Source organism: Ailuropoda melanoleuca, chromosome 2 (assembly GCF_002007445.2).
Source record: "Ailuropoda melanoleuca isolate Jingjing chromosome 2, ASM200744v2, whole genome shotgun sequence".
NCBI lineage: Eukaryota > Metazoa > Chordata > Mammalia > Carnivora > Ursidae > Ailuropoda > Ailuropoda melanoleuca.
Genome location: NC_048219.1, coordinates 17,657,321 through 17,680,274, shown reverse-complemented (window position 1 = coordinate 17,680,274; position 22,954 = coordinate 17,657,321). Strand labels below are relative to the sequence as shown.

The 22,954-nt window shown below is 58.2% G+C and overlaps 1 protein-coding gene across 1 annotated transcript in view; it reads right to left on the bottom strand.

Moving 5' to 3' along the window:
• Positions 1–1,965: 1,965 nt before the first annotated feature.
• KCNQ4 (potassium voltage-gated channel subfamily Q member 4) overlaps positions 1,966–22,954 on the bottom strand; it is a gene marked incomplete at its 5' end in the record, with an annotated part of 51,479 nt that continues 30,490 nt past the window's right edge. The window contains 11 exons of the mRNA XM_034653243.1: positions 1,966–3,095; positions 3,652–3,781; positions 6,003–6,134; positions 8,630–8,729; positions 9,672–9,892; positions 16,314–16,358; positions 16,731–16,892; positions 18,551–18,639; positions 21,549–21,644; positions 21,825–21,935; positions 22,277–22,402. Coding sequence (XP_034509134.1) covers positions 2,883–3,095; positions 3,652–3,781; positions 6,003–6,134; positions 8,630–8,729; positions 9,672–9,892; positions 16,314–16,358; positions 16,731–16,892; positions 18,551–18,639; positions 21,549–21,644; positions 21,825–21,935; positions 22,277–22,402 — 1,425 coding nt within the window. The remainder of the gene's footprint in view (positions 3,096–3,651; positions 3,782–6,002; positions 6,135–8,629; positions 8,730–9,671; positions 9,893–16,313; positions 16,359–16,730; positions 16,893–18,550; positions 18,640–21,548; positions 21,645–21,824; positions 21,936–22,276; positions 22,403–22,954) is intronic.

Genomic DNA, 22,954 nt, shown 5'->3' with positions numbered 1-22,954 from the left:
CCGGTTATGAAGCTACTGTTTTGGAGTTCCAAACGCAGCCTTGCGTACTCTGCTCTGTGATCCTGGGGCTGGGACTCTGCAAACCACATTACCTTTGTTGGTTGGCCTTGACAATAAGGGGCATTAGGGAAAGGCTGGAATTCGGGAGGAATGGAGACTTCCTTCTTCCTTTGCTTATAACCTGATCAGCAACTGCCTAATACCAACAGCTGACACCAGCCTTCAGCTGTTCTCCTGCACTCCCAGACAAGCTTCCCTGTATCCCCCATAGGAGGCACTAGCAGCAGCCAGACAGCCCCCCTCTTCAGGCTCCGGAGCCCTAGCACTATAGGAGTCCCGCAATCAAGCCTGTGGGTTCTGCTAACCCCAACTTCTCCCCTATATTCCTGCAGCCTTAAGAGAGGCAGCTGTTTCCTGCAGAGATCTCCTCTCAGTTATCTTAGTGTGTGTTTGCTCTTTGAGCCCCCCTCCAGCAGTGTAATCCAGCCCCTTTTGTAAATTCTCTTTGTTGAAAACCTAGCCTAGTTTCTGTTTTCCTAAGTGGACCCTGACTGACACAAACTATTAGGAAACTGGTACTCACTTTTCACGGGGGCCATAAGCCAAGAGAAAGTAAATGTGTAAGTGCCAGGGGTCATCATGAGAGGTCAGCCTCCCTGAGAGGGAGGCTGAGACAGAAGGCAGATCCCTGACATGTTATGTACCTAGCTCGAGCTGTGCTGAAAACCATTCTATCCTCCCGACAATTTAGTTATCCGGGCTAATACGTTCCATTTCTTTTCTTTTCTTTTTTTTCCCTTAAGCTATAATGGGTTAGGTTTTTGTTGTTTACAACCAGACAAATCCAAATCTCTTCGTCCCCACCCCCAGACCAGGTACCCCACCCCACAGCCACTGAACAGCCAAAAGCAACCACCTCCTACTGAAAACTTTAATGAAACCAATAAGTTAATAAGTTAACAAAGTGAGGTACTTGCATATCCGAGAACTGGGTTGGTGGGGGGGCCTTCGTCGTGGAAGGAGGGAGGGCTTCATCCCAAATCTCCTTTGGTCAGGGTAATCCCATTCTCCTGCCCCTCTCCACAGCTCTGTCTCTGAGGGGATAGAGGGTGGCTCTCTGGGGACAGTGCAGTGCAGGTGAGGTGAGCCAGGACAGGCTCCATCCAGGGCATGATGGTCACATGCAGAGGGTATGTTGGGGCAGAGGCTGGGCACCGGGGGGCTGAGCGAGATCCAGCCCCAGCCCTGACGCTGGTGCATGCAGCTCCCCAGTCATGAGATGCAGGCTGCTGGGCCTGAGCCCCTGGCTCCCCGGCACCCCACAGAGGGTCACCACCCGTCCACTGCCCACATCCTGCTCCCTGCATTGGCTTCGCAAAAGAGGGACAGAAGGGTAGGGATACCAAAGAGGTGCTGGGGGCCTGGAGCGGAGTGGGAAGACTTATGCCAGTATGGGGGGGGGCTGCCAACTGAAGTGAAGAGTGAGGTGCGGAAGGAGGGGAAACGGTGCCCGTGAGCGCCAGTGCACAGCTGGGGCCCGACAAACAGGAGAGGCGAGGTGCATTATTATTGTCTCATGGAGGGAGAGTGACTAGGAAGAGGAAGCAGGTCTGATAACCACCCTGGGGAGGGCCTGGGGTCTTTCCAGTGCTGTCCAGGCCCCAGGGGTCTAGGCCTGAGTTATGCTATAGGGACGCCGAGGAGGGTCCGTGGGGGCAGCAAAAGCAGCAGTTAGGGCTCCTGGACCAGTGAGAAGTAGGCGTTCTTGAGAAAGGGGAGCTGGTAAAACTCTGAGGTGAGGCCTAGAGAGGCCTGGAGTCACTTCAGAGCTCCCTCTCCTACTCAGACGGAGTGGCAGGCTTCCTCTTACTGGATGTCACCCTGCAAGGCCAGTCCACTGGCATCAGCCGCAGAGGCCCAAGGAAGGCTGAACAGCTGTGTGCGCACGTCTCCAGGTGTGTGTGATTGTGTGTGTCAGGAAGTGTGAGAGACTTTCTGCGTGTTCGGGGAAACTTCGTGTGACCATGGGAGCACTGTCCATGGGAGATTTGGAGGCAAAGACAGAAACTTGTTCTGTAAGGTGTCTAGAGGACCAAGGAGGGGAGTGGACATCCAGCAGGAAGAAGGCGCCCCTGGGAGGGGATACCTGCAAATGGGAAGAAAGGCCCAAGCACTGCCCTTGGGGAGGCAAGGGAGAAACAGGCCCCGTGCTGGGTGACGAGCAGGCCATAAGCCAAAGAACAGGGATGGGGGTCATGGCCAAGCAGCCTGAGACCAGCTATTGCTGGGGGCCCATCTCCCGACGAGGGAGGGGCAGAGGGACCCCATGGGGGTCCCCAAAGTTGCATATTTAACATAGTTTGCATATATGGTGCCCAGCTGCCTTGTGACCGGGTCCTATGCTTGTGGGTACCTTTGGGCACCTTGGGCCCACCCCCAAGTGGGGCGGGGACTTGGCGGGAGGGTTTCCCTGCTCTGTCCGAAGGGCGGGCCAGAGACCTCACCTTGCATAGCTGGAAGCTGGGTCAGGGCCCAGGACCCCAGCGCCCCACTCCCACTCCCGGGACAGTGCCCCTGCCAGATAGACCAGCCATGTCGGGCCTTGATGGAACGGGCAGGGCACTGGGGGGCCCAGAGGCGACGGGGCAGCCGCTGCTGCCGCCCTCCGTGCGGCCTGCCATCTCACGCTCCTGAGGTGGGGCGGGTCGCTGGCACCCCCACGGTGGGTATCTCGCCTACCCAGGCAGCCCAATACTGCGTGCGGCCTCTCTCCCCGCAAGGGAGCAAGTTCAAGTAAGAGAGGAGTCCTGAGGCCTCAGAGGGCGGGTCCGAGCGCCAGGCCCAGGGGCCGGCCGTGTGCTGCCCAGCCCCTGAGAAGCCCCTCAGTCCATGTTGGTGCTGACCGAGCGGGAGATGCTGAGCGTCTGTGCGGAGACGGAGATGTCCTCGTGGTCCACAGGACTGTGGTAGTCGGAGGTGATGTCGGGGTCGAAGAGCGGCACTTGCACGGTGCCCAGGCTGGCCGAGGTGCCGGAGCGCAGGCAGCGCGAGTAGAAGCCCAGCAGCATGTCCAGCTTGTGCTCGATGGACTGCACCTGGGGGCGGGGCGCGGCTGGAGGCGGGGCTTGGGGCTGGGGCGGGGTTTGGGGAGGAGCGCGGCCAGGAGGCGGGGCTTGGCCGGGGAAGGGCGCTCCTGGGAGACGCGTCTCCTCCCGGGGGAGGTGCGGCCGGAAAGGCGGAGCTTGGCAAGAGGGCGGGAAGGTGGGAAGCCGGGGTTCATTCCCGGAGGGAAATTTAGTTGTGATTGGTTGGAATAGTCCGGGAGCTTGAGACAGACAACTGAGGCGGGGTTACACGGCAGGAGATGAAATTTAGACGGGTTTGTCGGAGACCACAGCCACGTGCAGGCGGGGGTTGGCAGGAGAGGGTGGGTTTATCGGGGGTCGTCTAGCAGGAGTGGGCGGGCTTCCTGGGAGGCGGGGCTTGTCTGTGGGGCCCCGGACGCGTGGGCTCTGCTCAGGCCTCCCTGGCTGGTGTCCTGGGCTGCGGCTCCGAGAAGCGCACCCCCTTTTGCTGGTCCCCGCGGCCTTCCGGAGCCTCTTGGTCGATGACCAGCTCCGCCATACAAGTGAAACTCCATCCCATACTCACCTGCTTCTCCACCTTGACCACGCGTCCCATCATACTGATCTCATCCACCGCCTCCATGTCGGAGGGCCCCTTGTCTCCCTTCTCTCGGGCCTTCCGGTCCCCGGGCCCCCGGCCCACAATCTGGTCCACCCTGTGGAAGAAAGTAACCGTCAAAGGTCCCAGACACACGCCACCCGCCCCTCCCTCAGGAGCTCCAGGTTGCCTGCTGAACGGGGAGACACAGCCTGCACTGGTAGGAGGGGGCCCTTTGGCCCTGACAAATGGAGACTGAGGTGGATAGAGGGGCCGGACCTCTGCTTTGCGGGTTTGCCAACTAGCCGAGCAGAGGGACCACACACACAAGCATGACAAGTAAAGCAACTGCCTCCTGGGAAGACAGGTGGGAAATGTGGACTGGGAAAAGAGAGCCAAGCGGGAATGTGAGGTATAAGGTGAACAAGGCTGGAGCTGGTCCCACCTCATTTTTCTGCTCTCTTTCACAGCATGATTCTTGAAAGCCTTATCTCTGTCCCCTGTCTCCAATTTCTCTCCTCCCTCCCTCTCTTAAATCTACTCCAGTCAGGCTTTCATTCCCACCATCTCACCAGAACTACTGTTGTCAAGATCCATGTTGCTAAATTTGATGATCAGCTCTCAGGCCTTGTTATACTTGACCTTTTAGTAGCACTCAGTACATCTGACCACCCTTCTTCTGGCACTTCCGTCATGTGGGGTGGCAAACACCACCTCCCAGTTCTCCTCCTGCCTACCTCACTGACCTCTCCTTCTCACTCTCCCTTGCTGGTTCCTCCTCCTTTACCCCCACGAAACTGCAGGACCCAAGGCTAACTCCTGGGACCTTTTTTCTCTATGCACGCTCACTAGGTGATGTCTTCAGCTGCAGATTTGCAATTCCTCTGTACGCTGTTGACCTCAAATCACTATCTCCAGTCCACACCTCTCGTCTGGAGTCCACACTGCCCAGTCTAACTGCCAGAGCAACACTCCCCGAAGATGTCTGATGGGCCTCATAACCCAACACCCCCAACTCACCTGAGCCAAATCTGCTGCTCTAGTTGCCGTCTCTGTGTCAACAAATGGCAGCTTTCTCCTGTTGCTCGAGCCACAACCCTAGGCTTCAGCCTTGACTCTCTTTGTTTTCCTCTTATACCCCATCAGAAAACCCTGTCAGCTCTACCTTTAAAATCTATCTGGGGTCTGCACACTTCTCCCCACCCCCACTGCTGCCACCTTGGTCCAAGTCCCCATCATCTCTTGCCTGCAAGTCTGAATTAGCCTCCTGACTGGTCACCGGGCTTCCACCCTGGATCCCTTATAGGTCATCCTCAGCACGGCACCTAGGGTGCACCTTCTAAAATACAGCTCAGATCTTGTCAGTCCTTTGCTCCAAGCTCTCCAAGGCTTGCATCTCCCCCTGGATGAATGCCAGCGTGTGTGCAGTGGCCCACGGGACTTTATACAGTCCAAGTGCCAGGCCAGAACGGACAACGCCGGGCTCCTTGCTGTCCCTAAAACAACACCCCAGACACCTGCCCAGGCCTTTGCTCTTGCTGTTGCCTCTGAAACCTCTTTACTTAAACAGCCACTGGGCTGGTTGCCCCACCTTTCTTTTCTTTTATTTTTTTCTCAAATGTCACCTTCTTACCTATTTAAAATCACAAATCCCAATGCCCTAACCCTTACGTTTCTCCTTAGCCTTGATCATCATCTGACATCGTCTAGTTTCACTTATTTACCATCTGTTCTCTCCCACTAGAATACAAACTCCGTGAGGGCAGGGACTCTTCCTTTCCACCAGAGCCCCACTGCCTGGCAAGTAACAAAAGCCCGACGACTATTTCTTAAGAGAATGAGTGGATGGGCAGTGAGAATGCAGGCCGCAAGAGGAGAAGGGCAAGGTGTAGGTGATCAGGGTCTTGGTGAAAGATTTCTTCCTATATGCTGGGTGGAGAGAAGAGGTGCAGGAGGGTTCCAGAGGCAAGAGGTGGGCAGCATTGAGGACAATTTGCCAGTCCCCTTGGGAGATGGGAGATCACTAATTATTTTAATCCTATTCTTTTAGGACCAGGAAACGGTCATCTAAAGACGTCCCCCGGGAAGTGCAGGTCGGTAGGGTTCGCAGAGAGGACTTGCAGCTGGGTCCTTCTTCAGACTCAAGGCAGGTGCGGGGTCAGGGGTCAGGCTTCAGTGGCTCGCCGCAATCCGGAAGCCTTGCCCAGGCCAGAAACTGCAGCTCCCGCCGAGGCCCGTAGGGGGCGCTCGCGCGCGGGGGCCCGGGGGCGGGGGGCGCGAGCCCGCAGTCCTGGCTTTGGAGCTGGGGCCCCCGCCTTGCTGCCTGCCTGCGCACCCACCGAGCCTGCAGGCTCTTGATCCGGCCCAGCATGTCCAGGTGCCCCGCCGAGTACTGCTCGATGACGTCCTTCACGTCGTATGGTCGCAGTGTCTCCTTGAATTTCCTTTTGGCCACCAGGAATTTCAGGATCCTGTCGGGAGAGGGGGTCTCAGCGGGAAGGGATTCTTTTCCAGCCTCCTCTCCATCCCTTTGCTAACCTTTTGCCCAGCGAGGGCACCTTCTGCTTGGGTCACTGCAAACAGCCTCTGCTGGGTCTCCCAGCCTCCCTCCCTCCCCAGCATGTTCCACCCCCACCCCCTGGACGTCTCTTTGGTTGTGTGTGTGTGTGTGTATGTGTGTGTGTGTGTGTGTGTGTGTGTGTGTATGTGTGTGTTAATGTGCCTGTATCTGCAGTAGCATTAGCCTGGGAGGACAGGGACTGGGCCTGGTTTCTCCCTGCTAGCTGGGACACAGGGCAGGCATCTGTGACCACTGGTGATCAAGACGGCTTGGGACAAGACATTTTTTGCATTCACTCCACAAATGCTTGTTAGCGCCACTGTGCTGGACCCTGAGCACCCAAAGAGACATCAGACCCAATCCCTGGTTTCAGGAGCCCTGTTCTGGAGTGGGAGACAGTACACACAATTATGGGGTGACAAGGGCCATGTCAAGGAATGGAGATAGTGGTCTGGGATGATGAGAAGGGGGAGTCTCAGCTGGGGAGGGCAGAGGACAAGTCTTGAGAATGATACCTTCCATTCCCAAGGGCAAGAGGGGGATGAAAAGAGGCTTTCTGGACATAGACAGACATGGAGGCATGTGAGTGAGATTCCATTCAAAGTAGCTGGGACAGAATGTGAAGCTAAGGGGTCAATCCACCTGGGGAGGTGGGGTGACATATAAGAAGACAGAAAGAAATTGGCCTTGAAAAGGAGGCTGGTGGGCAGGGAGAGGAGGTACTCTAAAGAGCCCCAAATCCCTGGCAGACATTGGCCAATGAGCAGCTGGGGTGGTGGGGAAGGGTTTCCCCTGCCTTAGCATGATGGTTCCACCCACCTGTGTGGGGAATGCTCCAGAGGGGCAGAGTCTTGGGCAGGAAGACCAGACCCCGGGGCTGGGCCTGAGCTGGGAGTGGGCAGCTTGGAGCAATTCAGGTCTAAAAGGGACTTCAAGGGTTCTGAGTCTGAGTCCAGAATAACTCCCATGGCTTAGGCAACAGGGAGGACAGTGGTGCCACTGCCCAAAATGGGAACGGGGGGGGAAGAGCAGGTTTGGGGCATGCTGGCTATGAGGGGTCTGTGGGGTGGCCAAGGAGACCTGACCTGGGCCAGGTGGTGGCTCAGGCGATGTGTTCCAGAAGCTGGTCACTTGGAGGGGAGAGACAGCATGTGTAAGAGGGGGGTGGGGAGGAGCCTCAAACTCTCTGGGGAGTGGAAGGGGGCCCTGCTGACTGTGATTTTACCAGGAACACAAAACAAAGAGGCTTGTGGGTAGATGCATCAGCCAGAGAAGAGAGGAGGTGAGCCTGGAAGGCCTGGGGGTAAAGGGCGTTTGGCTGGAGACAGAGTGTAGGCCAGGACTCCACACCAAGAAGCTTGGGGGCCAGAGCCACGGCTAAAGGACTCAGGAGACTCTGGCCCACTCTTGTCAAGGCAGGGAGAGAGCCAGTGGAGCCAGAAGGACAGGGGCTTTCAAACTTGTTTGACCAAGACCCACCATAAGAAATACATTTTACGGGGCACTGGGGTGGCTCAGTTGGTTAAGCGTCTGACTCTTGATTTCGGCTCATGTCGTGATCTCAGGGTTGGGGGATCCATCCCCACAGTCTTTGGACTCCACACTCAGTGGGAAGTCTGCTTGGGATTCTCTCTCTCCCTCTCCCTCCGCCCCTCCTCCTGCTTGTGCTCTCTCTCTCAGATAAATAAATCTTAAAAAATATATGCATTTTACATCAGAAACTAGTACATACACACACACACGTAACTGAAATGTAGGTTTCATCAACATTATTTGTCCTTCCTATGGGGGAATGCACTCTGCTATTTTCTATTCTATTCTTTTTTTTTTTTTTTTTATGCTGACCATGGCCCACTGAATTGATTTCACTAAGCTGATTTCAAACCATTGTGACCTGTGGTCTGAAAAGCACCGCTCTAGAGGAAGCCCTGAGGGAGACAGACAAGCTGAGGTCAAGGCACCCAAGGAGAGAGAGAAACTTTGAGACACAGAAGCAAAAGGAGGATGAAACTGAGACACAGAGTTGGAGGGAAGAGCACACAGGACAGACGCAGGGAGAGGCAGTGGCTGGTGCACAGCTAGGGGGGAGGAGGGCAGAGACGCAGAGAGGACACTGCGGGTGGAGGAGGGGACTGTAGTGGGCGGCCAAGCCTACCGCCCCAGCCAGCCAGCCCTCCAGACGTGAAGAGGATGAGCAAACCCTGCTGGGAGCCATATGCCACCTCCCACCCCACCCACACTCCAGGGTCCCCGCCAGCCAGCTCCGCCGAGGGTGCCAGGCGGGCAGCAGCTGGCGTGCTCGGGAGCTAGGCCAGGCCTGGCCATGAGGGCAGGCCCCAGATGGGGAGCAGCAATGGGTGGCAGACGGATTGTGGGGGGTGGGGGCACCTCAGGCTTCAGACTCACCTGACAGAGCGGATGACCGTCCTCACAGCGGGCATGACGTCATCCACTGTGAGCTCACACTGGTAGCTTTTCTCCTCTGCCACTTCCTCCGAGGGGCCCTCTGGAAAGTCAGGGGGCCCAGGTGGTGGCAGCAGAAGGGGCCACTCCCAACCCCTACCACCACCTGCCGAACCAGCCTTAGAGATACCGATAAGGAGACAGAGGCTCAGAAAGTGTCCAGAACCTTCCTGCGGGCACAAGGCAGACCAGGCTTCTGCTTAAAATCCTGGCTTACTGCACGCCCATCTGCCCTCTGACCAGTCAGAGGAAGAATGTGCCTGGTGGCCACGTAAGTGGGAGTTCTTTTAGGGCACATCTGGTTTGGCCTAAGGCAAATTACACACAGCAGTGAAGGAAGCCCCACTGGTCCCACCAGGGCAGTGAGCCTTAGAGACAAGGGACCTGAGGCCTCTGCGCATAATCACACACACAGTCTTATCCTTCAGCCAAGACGGAGGGACGCTCCAGGGCCTGGCTCCCATGCCCGGCTCTGCTGCGGGGGAAGGCCCTGAAAGCAAGTCCTTCTGCCTCCGGGAGAGAGAAACGCTTCTCCCCGGCTGGTGCCCCGCACAAGGAGAGGATGCTATCCTTGCTCCGTGTGGGCAGGAGAGGGTGGAAGGCCAGGCACCTTCTTGGGCAGGGGAGAGGAGGCCCTGGGCACCAGCCATGCCCGGACTCCCAGAGGTCAGCACCTCCCAAAGACTGGTGTGTGGGATTCTGTAACTTTCCAGTAGGTGGCAAAGCCAGGATTCAAACCCCGGCAGCCTGACTTCCAAAGCCTGCGCTCTTAACCACCACCAAGTGCCACCCTCCGCATTCTCATTTGATCCTTGAACAGTCTGGAGCCCAGCAAAGCAGGTGTTATGACGCCCAGTTCACAGACCAGAAGACCAGTTCCCAAAGATGGTCAATCAGAGAGCAGGGACTAGAACCATCTTTCCACCCCCGGCCCAGACTCTGTCCCTGCCCCACCCTCCACAGCAGGTAGGTCCTGGGGGCTCACCCTCAGCAGAGCTGCGGGGTTTGAGTCTCAGGGAGGCCCGGAAGCGGGTGCGATCGTTGAAGCTCCAGCTCTTCGGCACCTTGGTGGGGCTGGCGGCCTCGCCCACCTGCTCGCTGCTGGGGGAGGTCGGTATCGGCGCGGGGGCCAGGTGCTGCTTGGAGGGGCCTGTCCGTCGCTGAGAGCTGCCCATGCGGATGCGGTCCTTGATGCCCATCCGGCTGCTGGCAGGGCAGGTTGGGTGGGGGAGAGAGCCAAGTTAGCCGGAGCTGGGGGGCGGGTGCGCATGGGGACGCAGCTGACTTAGGACTTGGGGGTGGCTACTGGGTTTTGATTCTCCACCAAGTGGAGACTTCCTGGGATGGAACAAGGTTGTGGCAAGGGGAACCCTGACCCCTACAGGAAGCCAATGCAGGGTAAGTCTGAGCAGATCCCCTCCCTACCCCCATCTCCCACCCCTCATTGCACAGACAGATAAGGGGTGCACAGGAGACAGATGTCAGAGCGGAAGCAGTGAGAGAGACCCAAGAGGGGAGTCAGTGACAGACAGGAGGATGGGAGAGCTGGGCCTGGCTCAGGTGGGTGGGTGAAGGTGGAGTGGCCACCCCTTTGGGCACATATAGGCTGCTGGGGGATGGAGAAGCTCACCTGGCCATACACACTGAGAAAGGCCTCCAGGTCCTCACTGTACACAGAGGCAGGCTGTGTGGAGTTGGTGTGTGTGTGTGTGTGCACACGTGCATGCACACCACGTGACAGTGTGGGTACCCAGGTACCAGTGTGTCTACATGTGTCAATTTCTATTTTCTTCTTTTCCTGACGGAGCTCTTGATCCCACACTGATCAGTCAGGTCAGGGTTTAGGACCTGGTCCAGCTTTGCAGGTAGAACATTGCAAAACTCCAAAGGTCAGCATCACACAGTCTTCAGCATAAACGGCGCCGCCCGGGGGTGCAATGTGCTGGCTGCAGAGGGCCTTGGCCTTGTGGGTCTAGCTGCTGGGCCCACATATACACTCCGGACATGTCTGGTGCCCACNATATACACTCCGGACATGTCTGGTGCCCACCCTCCTGGCGAAGATCTTAACCTGTTCTTCTGTGGTCTCCCCTGCCTGAGTTCTGCTGACCCGGATGGATGTTCAGCCTCCCAGCCCTGCAACCCCCACAGCCTAACGAACCCCCATTTCAGCAACACCCACACACGTCTGTGTGTAGAGGAACACACATGTGCATGTCTGTGCGTGTGCTCAGACTTCCCTTCCCACACCCCGACTCCCCACCACATCCCCAAACCTTGGAGGAAGACGGGTGTGGGGAGGCTCCAGGTCGCCCCGGGCAGGCCCTGGTCAGCCAATACCTGGTAGAGTAACTCTGTGCCCAAGAATTTCAAGGACTGTGTTCTCACTGTCTGAGTAGGACCTATGCAAACGTCCCCCACCCCATGTCCTGGGGTGTCACCACTGCCTCCCTGCTGTGGCTTAAAGACAGGTTGGGGACCCTTCCACCCCAAATGTCCAGGGCCCTGGCTCAGGAGAGCACCAGCCAGTCTTGGAGGAGGCCTAAGGTGGGGCACAGATTGGGGGAGGAGACTGTGTCACCTACTATCAGGGACTTTCAGGTCAAGAGTTGACCAGAGGATAGATTCTGGTTTCAGGGCTGGGTGGGAGTGAGGGTCCCCCATGCCCTAGGCATGGGGTACAGGGTACAGAGCCAAAGTGCTGAGGTGAGGAAGGTCTTGAAACCAGGGGCACCTTCGGGAAGGCAGCCAGGATGAAAGGCCATCCTGATGAGTAGGGGCCTCTGCTCTTCTAGAAGGGAGAGGTTATAGGTCATGGGTTGGAGCCCTGAGGATATCAGAAGGGAAGGACGAGGCAACCCCACAATCCAGCACGCTTTTGCTGGCCCAGGATCCCCTCAACACATCCCAAGGATTCCAACCAAAGTTTGAGGCTGGCTCTCCCAAACTTTCCTCTGCAGAGCCATTCCTTCAGGCTCTCCTCATGCTGGCAAGCAACCCCCGCCCTCCTGGCCCGTGCAACCCCTCCCTCTGTCCTCCACTCCTCCAAGGGGGAGGGGGGGAGGTGGAGAAGGCCTTGACACATAGCCAAGGGCCTGGAACTCCAGATCTCTGCACCCAGCACATCACTCCAATGACATTGTGGGGGAAGGGGGTGACCTCCCTGTCATGAGAAGTGTACAAGCAAGACCGAGCTTGCTCTCAGCAGGACTTAGGGAGGAAGGGGTCTGGAAGCTTGCACTAGAGGCCTTGAAAGGTCCCTTTCCAGCTCTGATTCTGTGATGGTTGAAGGAGCTTCCAGCCTGGTTTGTGGGGTTCTGTAACTTTCCAGCCAGCCGGAGGCCCTGGGCTCCTCTTCAATGTAAGAAGGCACTGTTTTCCCAGGGGTGACCCTGGATTCCAGCTCCTGGGGCAAGGCCCAGAAAATGGCTCACGTCAGCCTCTCTGGAGCCTAAAAGCTCAAACAAAATGGAAAGAAACCTGGCACGCGGTGGACATCAGAAGAGCTCCTTCCCATCCCGGCTCCTCAGCACACGCACGGTTCTGTCTGAACGCCTTGGCCCTTCCAGCTCTCTCTGGGCTGCTTCATGGGGTGGGCTCCACATTTACCATGCCTAGTTTGCAGACTGGGAAGGAGGGAAAGTGACCTGCGCAAAGGCCTAGAGCCCCTGTGGATGCAGCAAGGATCAGAACCCCGTTTTTTCTGACTTCGGACACTGTTCTTTCTCTGGAACTAATGATCAGGAGAGCGTCTAGGGCAGTGGTTCTCTAATGGGGGCAATCTTGCTCACTAGGGGACATGTGGCAATGTCTGGAGATGTTTCTCGTTGTCCCATTGGAGGGTGGTTCTGGCACCTAGTGGGTCGAGGCCAGAAGGTTGCCTAAAAATGCTAAACAACGCATGTGACAGCCCCCACCCATGAAGCACTCTCCTAACCTGACTTCCATGGCGCCGAGGTTGAGAAATGGGTCTAAGGGGTCTGTTGGTGTCCTGGCGCATAGACGGGCTAGGCTTGCCTGAGGCTATCCGGTGGTGGAGGGCAAGCTCTGGACACAAGCTGCCCTCTACTGCCCTGCTGGGTCAACCCCTGTGTCCGCTTTCCCAAGGAATGACTTTAAGGATTCCATCTGCTATCAAAGGCCAAGCGCATGAGGGGAAGAGGCAGCCAACCTCTCCTGATGCTGCGGACATCCGCTCTCTTCAGGACGGTGGATGCAGCCCCATCGCTGGCCCCTCTGCCCCAGCCTTGCCCTTCCTGCCCACACAGCTAAAGTCATCTTGCAAAGGGGCAGGTCTAACCCAGAGACTCCTTGGCGTAACCCTTCCGGTGTGTCTCCATTTCCTTCAGCCATGCTTTCCAAGCTATTTTTAGAACTGAGCCCCTAACTGCTCCGCATACCACATCGAACATTTACATAGCACTTCCTATGACCCGAGCACTGTTTTGAATGGAAGCAGATGCGATTACGATCCCCACATTACATCTGAAGAAACTGAGGCACCCGGGGCTTAAGGGGACAGTCCCCTGGCTAGCGAGTGGTGGCCAGGGTTGGATCCAGAACACTAGTTCCTAAGAAGCACTGCCTCTTGGATGAGCAGGCAGGAGCTCAGTCCCCCAGGCACTTATGGGCCCCTCAACCCACAAGGTTCCAGAAGCACTTTTGGGCAACCCAAGGCTCAAGGAGCCCAGGCTGCCAGGCAGGGCCTACAGGATGGCGCTCATACAGGGCTCTGGGGTTCTTCTTGATCCAGCTCTGCCCCCAACCTCACTCGTGACCCCACACTCTCCGATCTGGCCATGCTGGGCTGCCTGCTCCTTCCCCACGGCTGTGCCTGCTCAAGCCTCCTCACTGATGCAGGCTGTTTCTTTGGCCTGGCATGCCCTCCCTCACGTCTACTCCTTTGTGGGCCTCCTCTAGGTGAAGGGCCTGACCCTGGCTCCAGAGCCCCTCTGCTTCCTCCTTTCATTGCATTCATCACACTGAACAGCACTCGCCCTTTGCAAGTCTCTGGGCGCCATCTGTTATTCACCACCGTATCCCTAGTGCGGGGCCTGGAACGTGGTGGTGATGCGGCTATCCAAGCCGGCTCTAGAGTTAGCCAAAGAGGTGCCAACCCCAGCTCCTTCAGGCATCAGCTAGGTCCCGGGGCGGGGGGGGGAGCAGTGGGAAGCCAGAAAGCTAATCCCAAAGCCCAGCAAAAGTCAGAGTGGGAAGGACACTCAGAGAGCCTCTAGTTCAATGTGCCCATTCTACAGATGGGAAACTGAGGTCCGGAGAAAGGAAGCGATGTGACCCAGATCACACAGGGGGTCAGCGGCAGAGCCAGAACTCATTCCAAGTCTCCCTACAGATGTCCCTCCTGGCAGAGTGGGGCACCAGGCCCATGCCCCCCGACCTGGCAGAGGCATCCCCAGGAAGGTAGGAGGCTCGTCAGGGCCCCAAGGCAGACAGCAGGCGGCAGGCACATGCACCTTGTCCTTGGCCTATCCTGTCCCCCTCTCCAGCCCCTGAACTGGGTGGGGCAAGGAGGAGTGGGGACAGAAGGAGCAGGCGAGGGGGTACCTCGGTCTCCAGCTGGCGTGGATCCGAAAGAAACTCCGCTTATTACTAAACATCTGGCTGGAAGTTGAGAACAAGACACAAACAGAGGTTAGTGGGAAGGGGGCAGGTGGGCCGGGCGTGGGGAGCTGCCAGGATGGGGCTGGCTTCCTGCGGCTGGTGGGAGAGAAGAGCCCCTCCCAAGCCACCCTCCAGCCCGCATCCCCAGAATGCAGATTCTCAACATTTGCATAAGGATCTCCTGCGCAGCACGTGAAATAGAGTTCTGTGCCCCTCCTCCAGAGATTCTCATTCTGTGGGCTTGGGGAGAGGTCCAGGAATCTGCATTTTTGAGCAAACACCCCACAGATGCTGCTGCAGGAAGTCAGGGGACCATGCTTGAGAAACATCATCTTAGCGCCTCACTGAAAAACCTCCAGGAGAGGAGGCGCTGGCCTCAGCAACGCCATCCCCCAGGAAGTCCTGCTTCTGGTAGTCCCGGGCCCACCCACAAGCACCACTCAGGGTGGGGCCAACCAGGAGAAGTGTGTACGTGGTGGTGGGGAGGAGGGGTCCTGTCTGGAGCACCCACCCCATAGGGCCCAGTCAGCCAAGAGTAAGGATATGGCCATTTGGCCTGAGCCTGGTGGCTGATGTCCTAGAAGTCACAGCTCAACCTCCTGGGGTGCCTAGGGAGAAGGGACACTCCACCACCATCACCATGAGCCCCAGCCACACAGACACTCCAGGGCAGACGGACACAAAGCTGGGAGTTAGTGAATGCCAAGCCCTCGGCAGTCATCTGGTCCTAGGCTTTGGGGGACCCAGAGCCCCAGAGCAGTTGTGGGTGGGAGAGGTGCTGGCCTCCAGGTGTGTCTCTATTTCCAGAACCTTCCTATCCAGGCCAGGTGAGACCAGAACAAACTGGAAGCTCCAGAAAGCACTAGCCCAGGCCCTGGGCAGGGTTGCTCAAATACCCAAACTTCTGAGTTTTACCTATGAGCTGTGGCTGGATGGGGGTGGGGATAACACTGAAGGGCCTTCAGCCAGGGGCAGAGAATCCGACCTGGAGCTGCACCGTGGACTCTCTTCCAGGGAGCTCCCAGCCTGGCCTGGCCAGTTGTGCGTCCCCTCCCTCCAGCCCCTGACCTGGAGTGACCCTCCATCTCCCTGCTTCTGTTCAGCCCCTGGCCACAGATGCCCTCACTGATCACAGGGAAGAAATGCTGCTCCCAAAATCCTCTGTACCAACTCCCCCCCGCCACCCCGTTCCCCTGACCTTTTCAGCCGAGAGAACCCAGGGCCCCGGTCAGCCTAAACATTGCTGGTGTTCCGCTCAGGACCCAGAGGCCCAGAGTGACTCATTGACTTTCTCAAGGACACACAGCATCAGGGGGTAGAGGCCAGCTTTCACCACACCGCCTCCTTCGCCTCCTTCGGAGTCGAGTGGCTGGCCTCTTCTCCGCTCCCTCGTTCTGGGCCCAGGGCTCAGAATCACACCCGAGGCTTAAGGCCCAGATGTCTACCTGGCTGATGAGAGGTGATGTGTGAAGATGAGACAAAACAGAGATGGGGAGGAGGCAGGGGAGGAATGAGGAGGGATTGAATTCTTGACCTCAGAGCTGTCCCTCTACAGGGGGCAGCCCCTTTCCCATTCTGTGAGTCCGTAAGCTTCCCTTCTCCAAAAATGCCTGAAATTCCACAACTTTGAACATTTATGTGGGGTAAGCATGGTTCTTTCTTTGTTCTTCTTTCAAAATGCAGAAGCTCCCAGAGAGACAGGTCAAGAGGAAAGAGACTGTGAGGATAAGCAAAATGTCCCTCAGTAAGGAAGAAAGGCATTGTGGGAGAATCCCCAGAGGACCCTCCGGGATTAGCCAAGCTGTGGACCGGGGTTGCACGAGACAAGAGCATTAGTCATTGGCTAAGTTTATGGAGGTCCGACAGCGGTTCTTAGTCACAGAGCTCTCTCTCCAGTTGGTACCTTGATCCCGAGGGGCAAGCTCAGTGGCGAACCCCTTCTAGAGGGACATGCTGGGGGAGGGGGTTCCCTGCCCTCACGCCCCAGGATGGTGCGCACGATTACCTGAGCCGTAAGCACCTGTGGCCAGCGGCCTCCTCCTCTCTCCAGCTGCCCGGGAGGGATGGGGGTGCAGGGATGGAAGAGTGAGGGGACGTGGAAACAGAGAAAGAAAGAGGACAAATGGAATGAATGGAGGAGGTAATGGGAAAGGACGGTGCGGATATCTCCCCCACTCAGACCCTTACAGCCCCAGGTGACAAGCAGGTGAGTCCAGCCTGGCCTCTCCAGAGAGGCTCTCAGTCTGTACCTGGCAGGCCGTCCGACAACACCTGCCCAGGCCTTGTGACAAGGCTTGGGAGTCCCCAGAACAGGCCCAGACACCCACACGGTGGCTGCACGCAAGTCTGAGAGAGGGTGAGACAAAGAATGGAAGAGGAGGAGGAGAAGCGAGAGGAGGTGGCGGCCCCGGGGGGCCCCTACCTTTCCCCAGGGCAGAAGGAGGCGCTGCCTGGCCGGTGGCAGGTGGCAACGGGCGGGTAACGGGAGGGCGCTCCGTCAGGTACCGGCGCCCGCCGCACCTCCAGGGGCCGTAGGCCCCCGTTGCGGGCCCGTTGCACGTGCTCAAACAAGAGGGCCAGCTCTCTGTAGGAGAGGGCGCCATCAGCAGCAGGCAGGGCTGCTGGGCACGGAGCTCCAGAGCTCAGATCCCGCCAGGCTCTGCCTCCAGAGGTGTTCAGCACACACCCCAAGCCAGAACCGGCAGGGTGGGGGGTGGGAGAGACCAATCCCCCTCCCTCCCTTTCTGCACTCGGCTCCTAGGAAATCCTCAGGGCTGCCGAGGACAGCTGTGTAGGTTGGGTACAACTCGAGGGCCCCCTCAGAAGGCGGTGAGTGGCAGCTTGAATCTAACCTACTCTCTGCTCGTCAAGCGGAGTGCCTAGACATAGAGCTGTGCCCTCCTGGAGGCCAGCGGCTGCCCTGAAACCCTCACCCTCCAGATCTGACTGGATTTTCGGGGGAAACTGAGGCGTGAGAGAGAGACTTGATAGGGTAGCTTCCCGCTCCTCCAGCATCCACTCCTGCCACTGGGTTCTTGGAGACTAGCTTTGGGACTCAGCTTCTTCCTAACTCTCCAGGCCACTTCTATTTCCATAACCAAAGGACAGTATCTCCCCTCTGCCTTCCCATTATATGGACAAGGAAACTGAGCTCTGAGGAGCAGAAGGCCTGGAGACCTAGAATCTCTAATCCAAGCTCTGTCCCTCTTACCAGAGGGCCCAATACTACCCCCAAATCTTCCCTCCCCCTCACATACACCCTATTTCTAACAAACCAGACCCTGCCCCACTCCCCAAGGCCTGGCCTTGCGTCCTTAGAGCCACCCGAGGAAAGGGAGGACCCTTCCAAACCAACCACCGCCCCTGTCTCTGAGGTGGGAGCTTGCCTCTGCCAAGTGGAGATGGGGGGGGACCCCGTGTGATTCTGGGAGCCCCCCCCAGCCTCTTCTCTCCTGCTCTTCCCCTAGGAAGCCCCTGGAGCCGGGAGGGAGCAGGGAGAGGGAGCCAGGTGTGGGGGTGAGAACTAATGAGGACCAAGGCACCCGGCACCCGGCACCCGCAGAAGCGCTGAGCACAGCTGCCTCGCCCAGCCTCACCCAGCCTCGCGCTTGATTCCCTGCCTGCCCGCGGGACTGAACCACACTCCGTGGTCTTCATTCCTGCCCCAGGGCCTGGCCAGGCACCTGGCCTCACAGATCCTGGTGATCGCTATTAATAATCTTCTGTGGGCAGCCACCCCCAGGTGCAGAGGGATGAACTCACTTCTGGGCACTAGGGCCTGGAAAAGTAGGGGCCTATTCACACACAGGGGTGCTGGGGTGGGCCCCTGAACCCAGCTCTGGCACACGCGTTCTTGCATGTGTGTGTACGGCAGGCTGGCAAGGGCTAACCTGACCCGCGACTCAGACAGAGGGGAGACGAGCTGGCAGCACCCCCGCCCTGAATGGTGGCACTGGGGGCTGGCATGTGGACAGCCAGCGCTCCAGAGCCCGGGGTGCAGCAGGGGGGCGGGGCTCCACCCCGGTCCCGGGCCCAGCATCCACCACCTTCCCCAGGGCAGAGTGGCCTGGGAGAGAAGACACTCGGGGCTCTGCATTACACGGGATATGCAGAGCCCTCCCCAGACACTCCTTTGGGAGCCATCACCCCTTTCCCACCCTCCAGGGCCGGGTCCCAGCCACTTGTCCTCCAGGGCGCATCACCACCCCCCCTCCGCCCATGCCCCCCTGCAGCAGGGCCTACCTGAAGGATGGGAGGATACTGTCATAATAGTACCAGGTGGCCGTCAGGTAGGCCCGGCTCGCGTCGGTGGAGTACAGGCGCCACGCAGCCTGTCATATGAAGGAAGGGGAAGGGGGGACAAGGCATCAGTGAAGCCACTCCACCCCTCACCAGCCCTCTGCCCTCAGAGGAACCGGTCCTTGGGTCAGCTGAAGGAGACCCAGAGCCAGAGCCCAGTTCCAGCTCCAGAGCCACTGGCGGGGCCAGTCAGACACGGGGACCCATAGAGAAAGGACTTCCCCAAGACGGCCCGCAGGTCGGCATCAGAGCCAGGGGTCTAAGGCAAGAGCTGGGCTCTGTCATCGGGCAGACGTGGGTTTCTAGGCCCAGCTTTGCCCTTTATTAGCGTGGGCAAATGAGGTAAAGCTGCAGAGCCCTGCTTGCTTCACCTGTGAACTGGATAAGATACGACTTACCTAACAGCCCGACAGGAAGAATAAAAGGGCAAATGTCTGTTAGATGCCAAGCACAGCGCCTGGCACAAAGGCCCTTAATACCAGGCTTCCCTGTTCAAAACTCCTGTCCCTCCTGTTACCACGGCTGGAAAGTATCTAGGCCTCGTGTATTTGATGAACATTGTCTTTCTCCCTCCCTAGACCCTAAGCTGGGTCTTGGTCACCACTGTACCCTTCGGCATATGGTAGGTGCTCTGCAAAGGTTTGGGGAATAAATACTGACTGAGTGAATTCTTACTGCTACGAATACATCCACCTCATCTGTCCCAGCTGCCTGTCACTGCCCACGGGGTTGAGGAGGGAAGGGGAGAGCATCACTCACCAAGCCCTCAGCCTCCAGGGACTTGCAGGGTTTCCTCTGCAACAGGAGGGATGCGGGGTGGACAGAGGAAGGACTGTCCCTCTCCCTCCAGGTAAGAAGAAGAGCCAAGGAGGGACTGTGAGTGCGGTGATTAGGGAGGGCAGGCGGCACGGACCGAGGCTAGCTGAGCCCTGGAGGCCCCCCTTCTTTGGGTGCCTCTTGTCCTTAAGGGACAGCCCACCGCTGACCTCGCTGGCCAGGCACCCTCCGAGGACAGGAATATTTTTACTTCCTGCTTGCCTAGTCCCCTGGCTTGAGCTGGGGAGCAGCTGCCAGGGCTGTCTCATTAATTATGGGCACACAATACCAGCTGTCTCGTGGCATGGACAGTGCCAGCCGCCTGCCCCTCCAATGCCCCTTGGAAGGCCAGCTCCCAGGGGACGACGGCCATTGTGCCCCAAGGGACGCTGAGAAGGAAAGACTGGGCTGGTAGCTAGAGATAGCAGGGATGGGGAGGGGGTTCCACCCTGGGGAGGAGAGATAAGGGGGGCGCTGAGTCAGACTTGTGTCGGGGAGTGCGAGGGTGGCATGCTGGGAGCAGGCCAAGGGGGGATGTGCCAGTATTCCCTGAATTACTTCCCGCAGGGGCTGCTCTCGCACTCACCCTGACTATAGAGAAGCCAGGGCTGAGTCACAGAGTCCCCCCAAAATCGGAGCCCTTGCTTTCCTCCCCCCATGCCCTATGAAAAGAATAGGGGAATAAATACTGACTGAGTGAATTCTTCCTCAGCGCACTGGAGGAAACGGGGACCACACACTCCTGCTTTTCTTCCCACCCCTATGGTTGCTCCTTCTCTGTCTCCTTGACTGGTGCACTCTGCTCACCCAGTCGCCGAATGCTGAGGTTCCTAAACGCTCCTCTTCTCGGTGTTTGCTCCGCCCTGGGCCAGCTCATCCGTGCCCTGGGCTTCAGCACTGTCTAGGTGTCATGACCCCAGCACATCCCTCTCCCCTCAGCAGCAGACCCGTATGTGCAGCAGCCTCTTCGGCACTGCAGCTCGGGGACGGAAGCCCCGCACGCTCTCCGTGCTCCAGCCAAACTCACATTCCTCGGGCCCGAATCTGGTCCCCCTCCAGTGGGGAGGGCCATCAATCATCCAGCTGGGCAAGCCAGAAACCTGGAAGTCACCCCCCAGGCACCTCTCCCTCACTCCTGAGGCCACGAATTTCCCCCCTAAATATACAGAATCGGCCCACTTCTTCCCATCGCAACTGTTGTGATGTTAGTCCAGCACCCTGCCTTGCCCCGACAGTTGCCAGAGCCTCTTGTCATCTCCCACACACACCTGGGGCACTCTGCAACCCATTCACCTCTTTTCAAAACACAAATCTGAAATCTGATCGTGTCACCCATTCCTCCTATTTCATACCTGTCAGTGATTCCTCATTGCTCTTAGGATAGTGTTAAACTCCCTGTGGCCCTCAGGTCTGGGCCTCGGCCACTTACCCAACCCCTTCCACTATATACTCCTCTTTGAGCTTTCTGTCCCAGCTGCACTAGCTGCCTTCCAGTTCACAAACACACCACGCTCCCTTCCACCACAGGGCCTTTGCACATGCTGTTCCCTTACTTTGAATGCTCCCCTCCTTCACCTCTTCACCTAGTTGACTCCTACCAGTCCTCCAGCTCCCAATTCAAGCATCAGTTTCCCAGGGTCGTCATCCCAGAGTTCCCCTTCAAGGTTGGATCAGGCCAGGACCTTGTTAAACGCTCTTCAGAGAACTATTCTTTCTTTCAAAGTGTTTGTCTCAGTTTATAGTTACAACATTCATTTGTGTGAGTGCTTATGGAATGAACGGGTGTTGGGAGCAGTGCAGGCTTACTGATGGCTGCACAGCCTTTGGGTGGCAGGACAAGGGGCCCTAGGCCCCACTCCACTGCCAGCCACGTAGAGCTGGGGCTGGAGCGGAACAGTGGGGCAGCTCTGATGAGGCCTGAACTGGGCATGTGGCGCAAAGGAAGTTTCTGACAGTCCCACTTAGTATCCCAGCTCTAGCCCTGACTTGGCATGTGACCCCAGAGAAGTCACATCTGCTCTCGGAGCTTCAAAGCGGAGTCACAATTGTGAAACTGGGACACCTGGGTCAGCACAGAGAAGTTGACACACCAGTTCATTGCAGGGGCTTCCTGGGCGTCTGGTACCTGGATGAGGTTGGCTGCAGGCATCCTCCTCTTCTCAAAGTGCTTCTGACGGTGCTGCTCCTGCACCTTCAGGGCAAAGCCAGAGCCCAGGATGCCCTAGGGGAGAAAGGGGCGGAGGGGGACAACAAAAGGTGGAAAAGGTCTCCATCTGGGCCCCTCTGAGCTCTCTCCTCCCGCATCCATGCAAATCCAGGAGAGGGGCTTAGCTGGCTCTGCTCCCTCCCCCCCGGGGCCCTCTCCCCCAGTCTGGGAGATCCTAAGTGCAGGGGAACTCACGGCAGGCAAGGCAAAGAAGGAGATGCCCAGTAAGGCGAAGCCGGCCGCCAGGACCCTGCCCAGCCATGTGTGCGGTGTCTTGTCACCATAGCCAATGGTGGTCAGTGTGATCTGGGGACACAAAGAGTTTACCCTCAGGGCTAAAGAGCTTGTTGGGTGGCAGGTGGGAGCCTGATCAAGACGGGGGTGCTCTATGGTCGTCCACAGGAGCTGGGTAGGGGCGTAGATGGACCACTCCCCTTCCCTGCCCGCTGTTGGTCAGGGGTAAGGTGGCAGGGGCTTGGTGTGGGAACTATGGAGCACAAGCAGGTCTACTGGGGCAAGCTGGGGGCTAACACAGGGGGTCCCGGCCCTAGCTGAGAGGACAGGCTCGATCAACCCTGAGTCAGTCACAGTGGTCCCCCGGGGAGGGTCTCAGGAAGAAGGCCAGACCCGCACAGACCCTCACGCACCGTCCCCCACCAGAGCGAGTCGGCGTAGGAGGAGAAGTCCGAGTTGGCGTCCTTCTCAGCCAGATAGACCAGGAAGGAGGCAAAGATGAGCACCAGGAACCCGATGTACCAGGCGGTGATCAGCTCCTGCGAGGGCAGCAAGGGTGAGAACATGAGGGGGGCCGAGGGGGAGGGGCGTGGGGAAGGGGGTACGCTGTGCCCACCTGCCAGAGGTGGGCGGGGGGAGGTTCCCACAATGACCTGAGAGAGGTGTTCTGGAGGGGGGACAAAAGTTCCCCACCTCTCGGAGGTGCGGGACAGCGGCTCTCCCTCTTTCCTTTCCCAGCTCCTCAACTACTGGGCCTTCCCACCTTCCCGGAGGGGGCCAGGCCCTCACAAAAACTAGGGTACGCCCCCGACCCCGCCCTTGACCCTCCAGATTCCACATTCAGACCTCAGTCCCCAGGCCCGCTGCCCCCAGCGCCCCACACCGCCCCACACACACCGCCGCAGCTCCCCGCTTGGCTGTGCGCATAGACCCCCGAACCCAGAAGCTTCCAAGTGGGCCCCTCCAGCCTTACCCCTCAGGCCCCGCCTCCTGGCCTACACCTGCCCCCGGACCCAGCCCCTGCCTGGCCTCAGAGATGGCGTCCTGTGACGGGCCCCCGCGGGTCCAGGTCCCCCCTGCCCTCGCCCCCC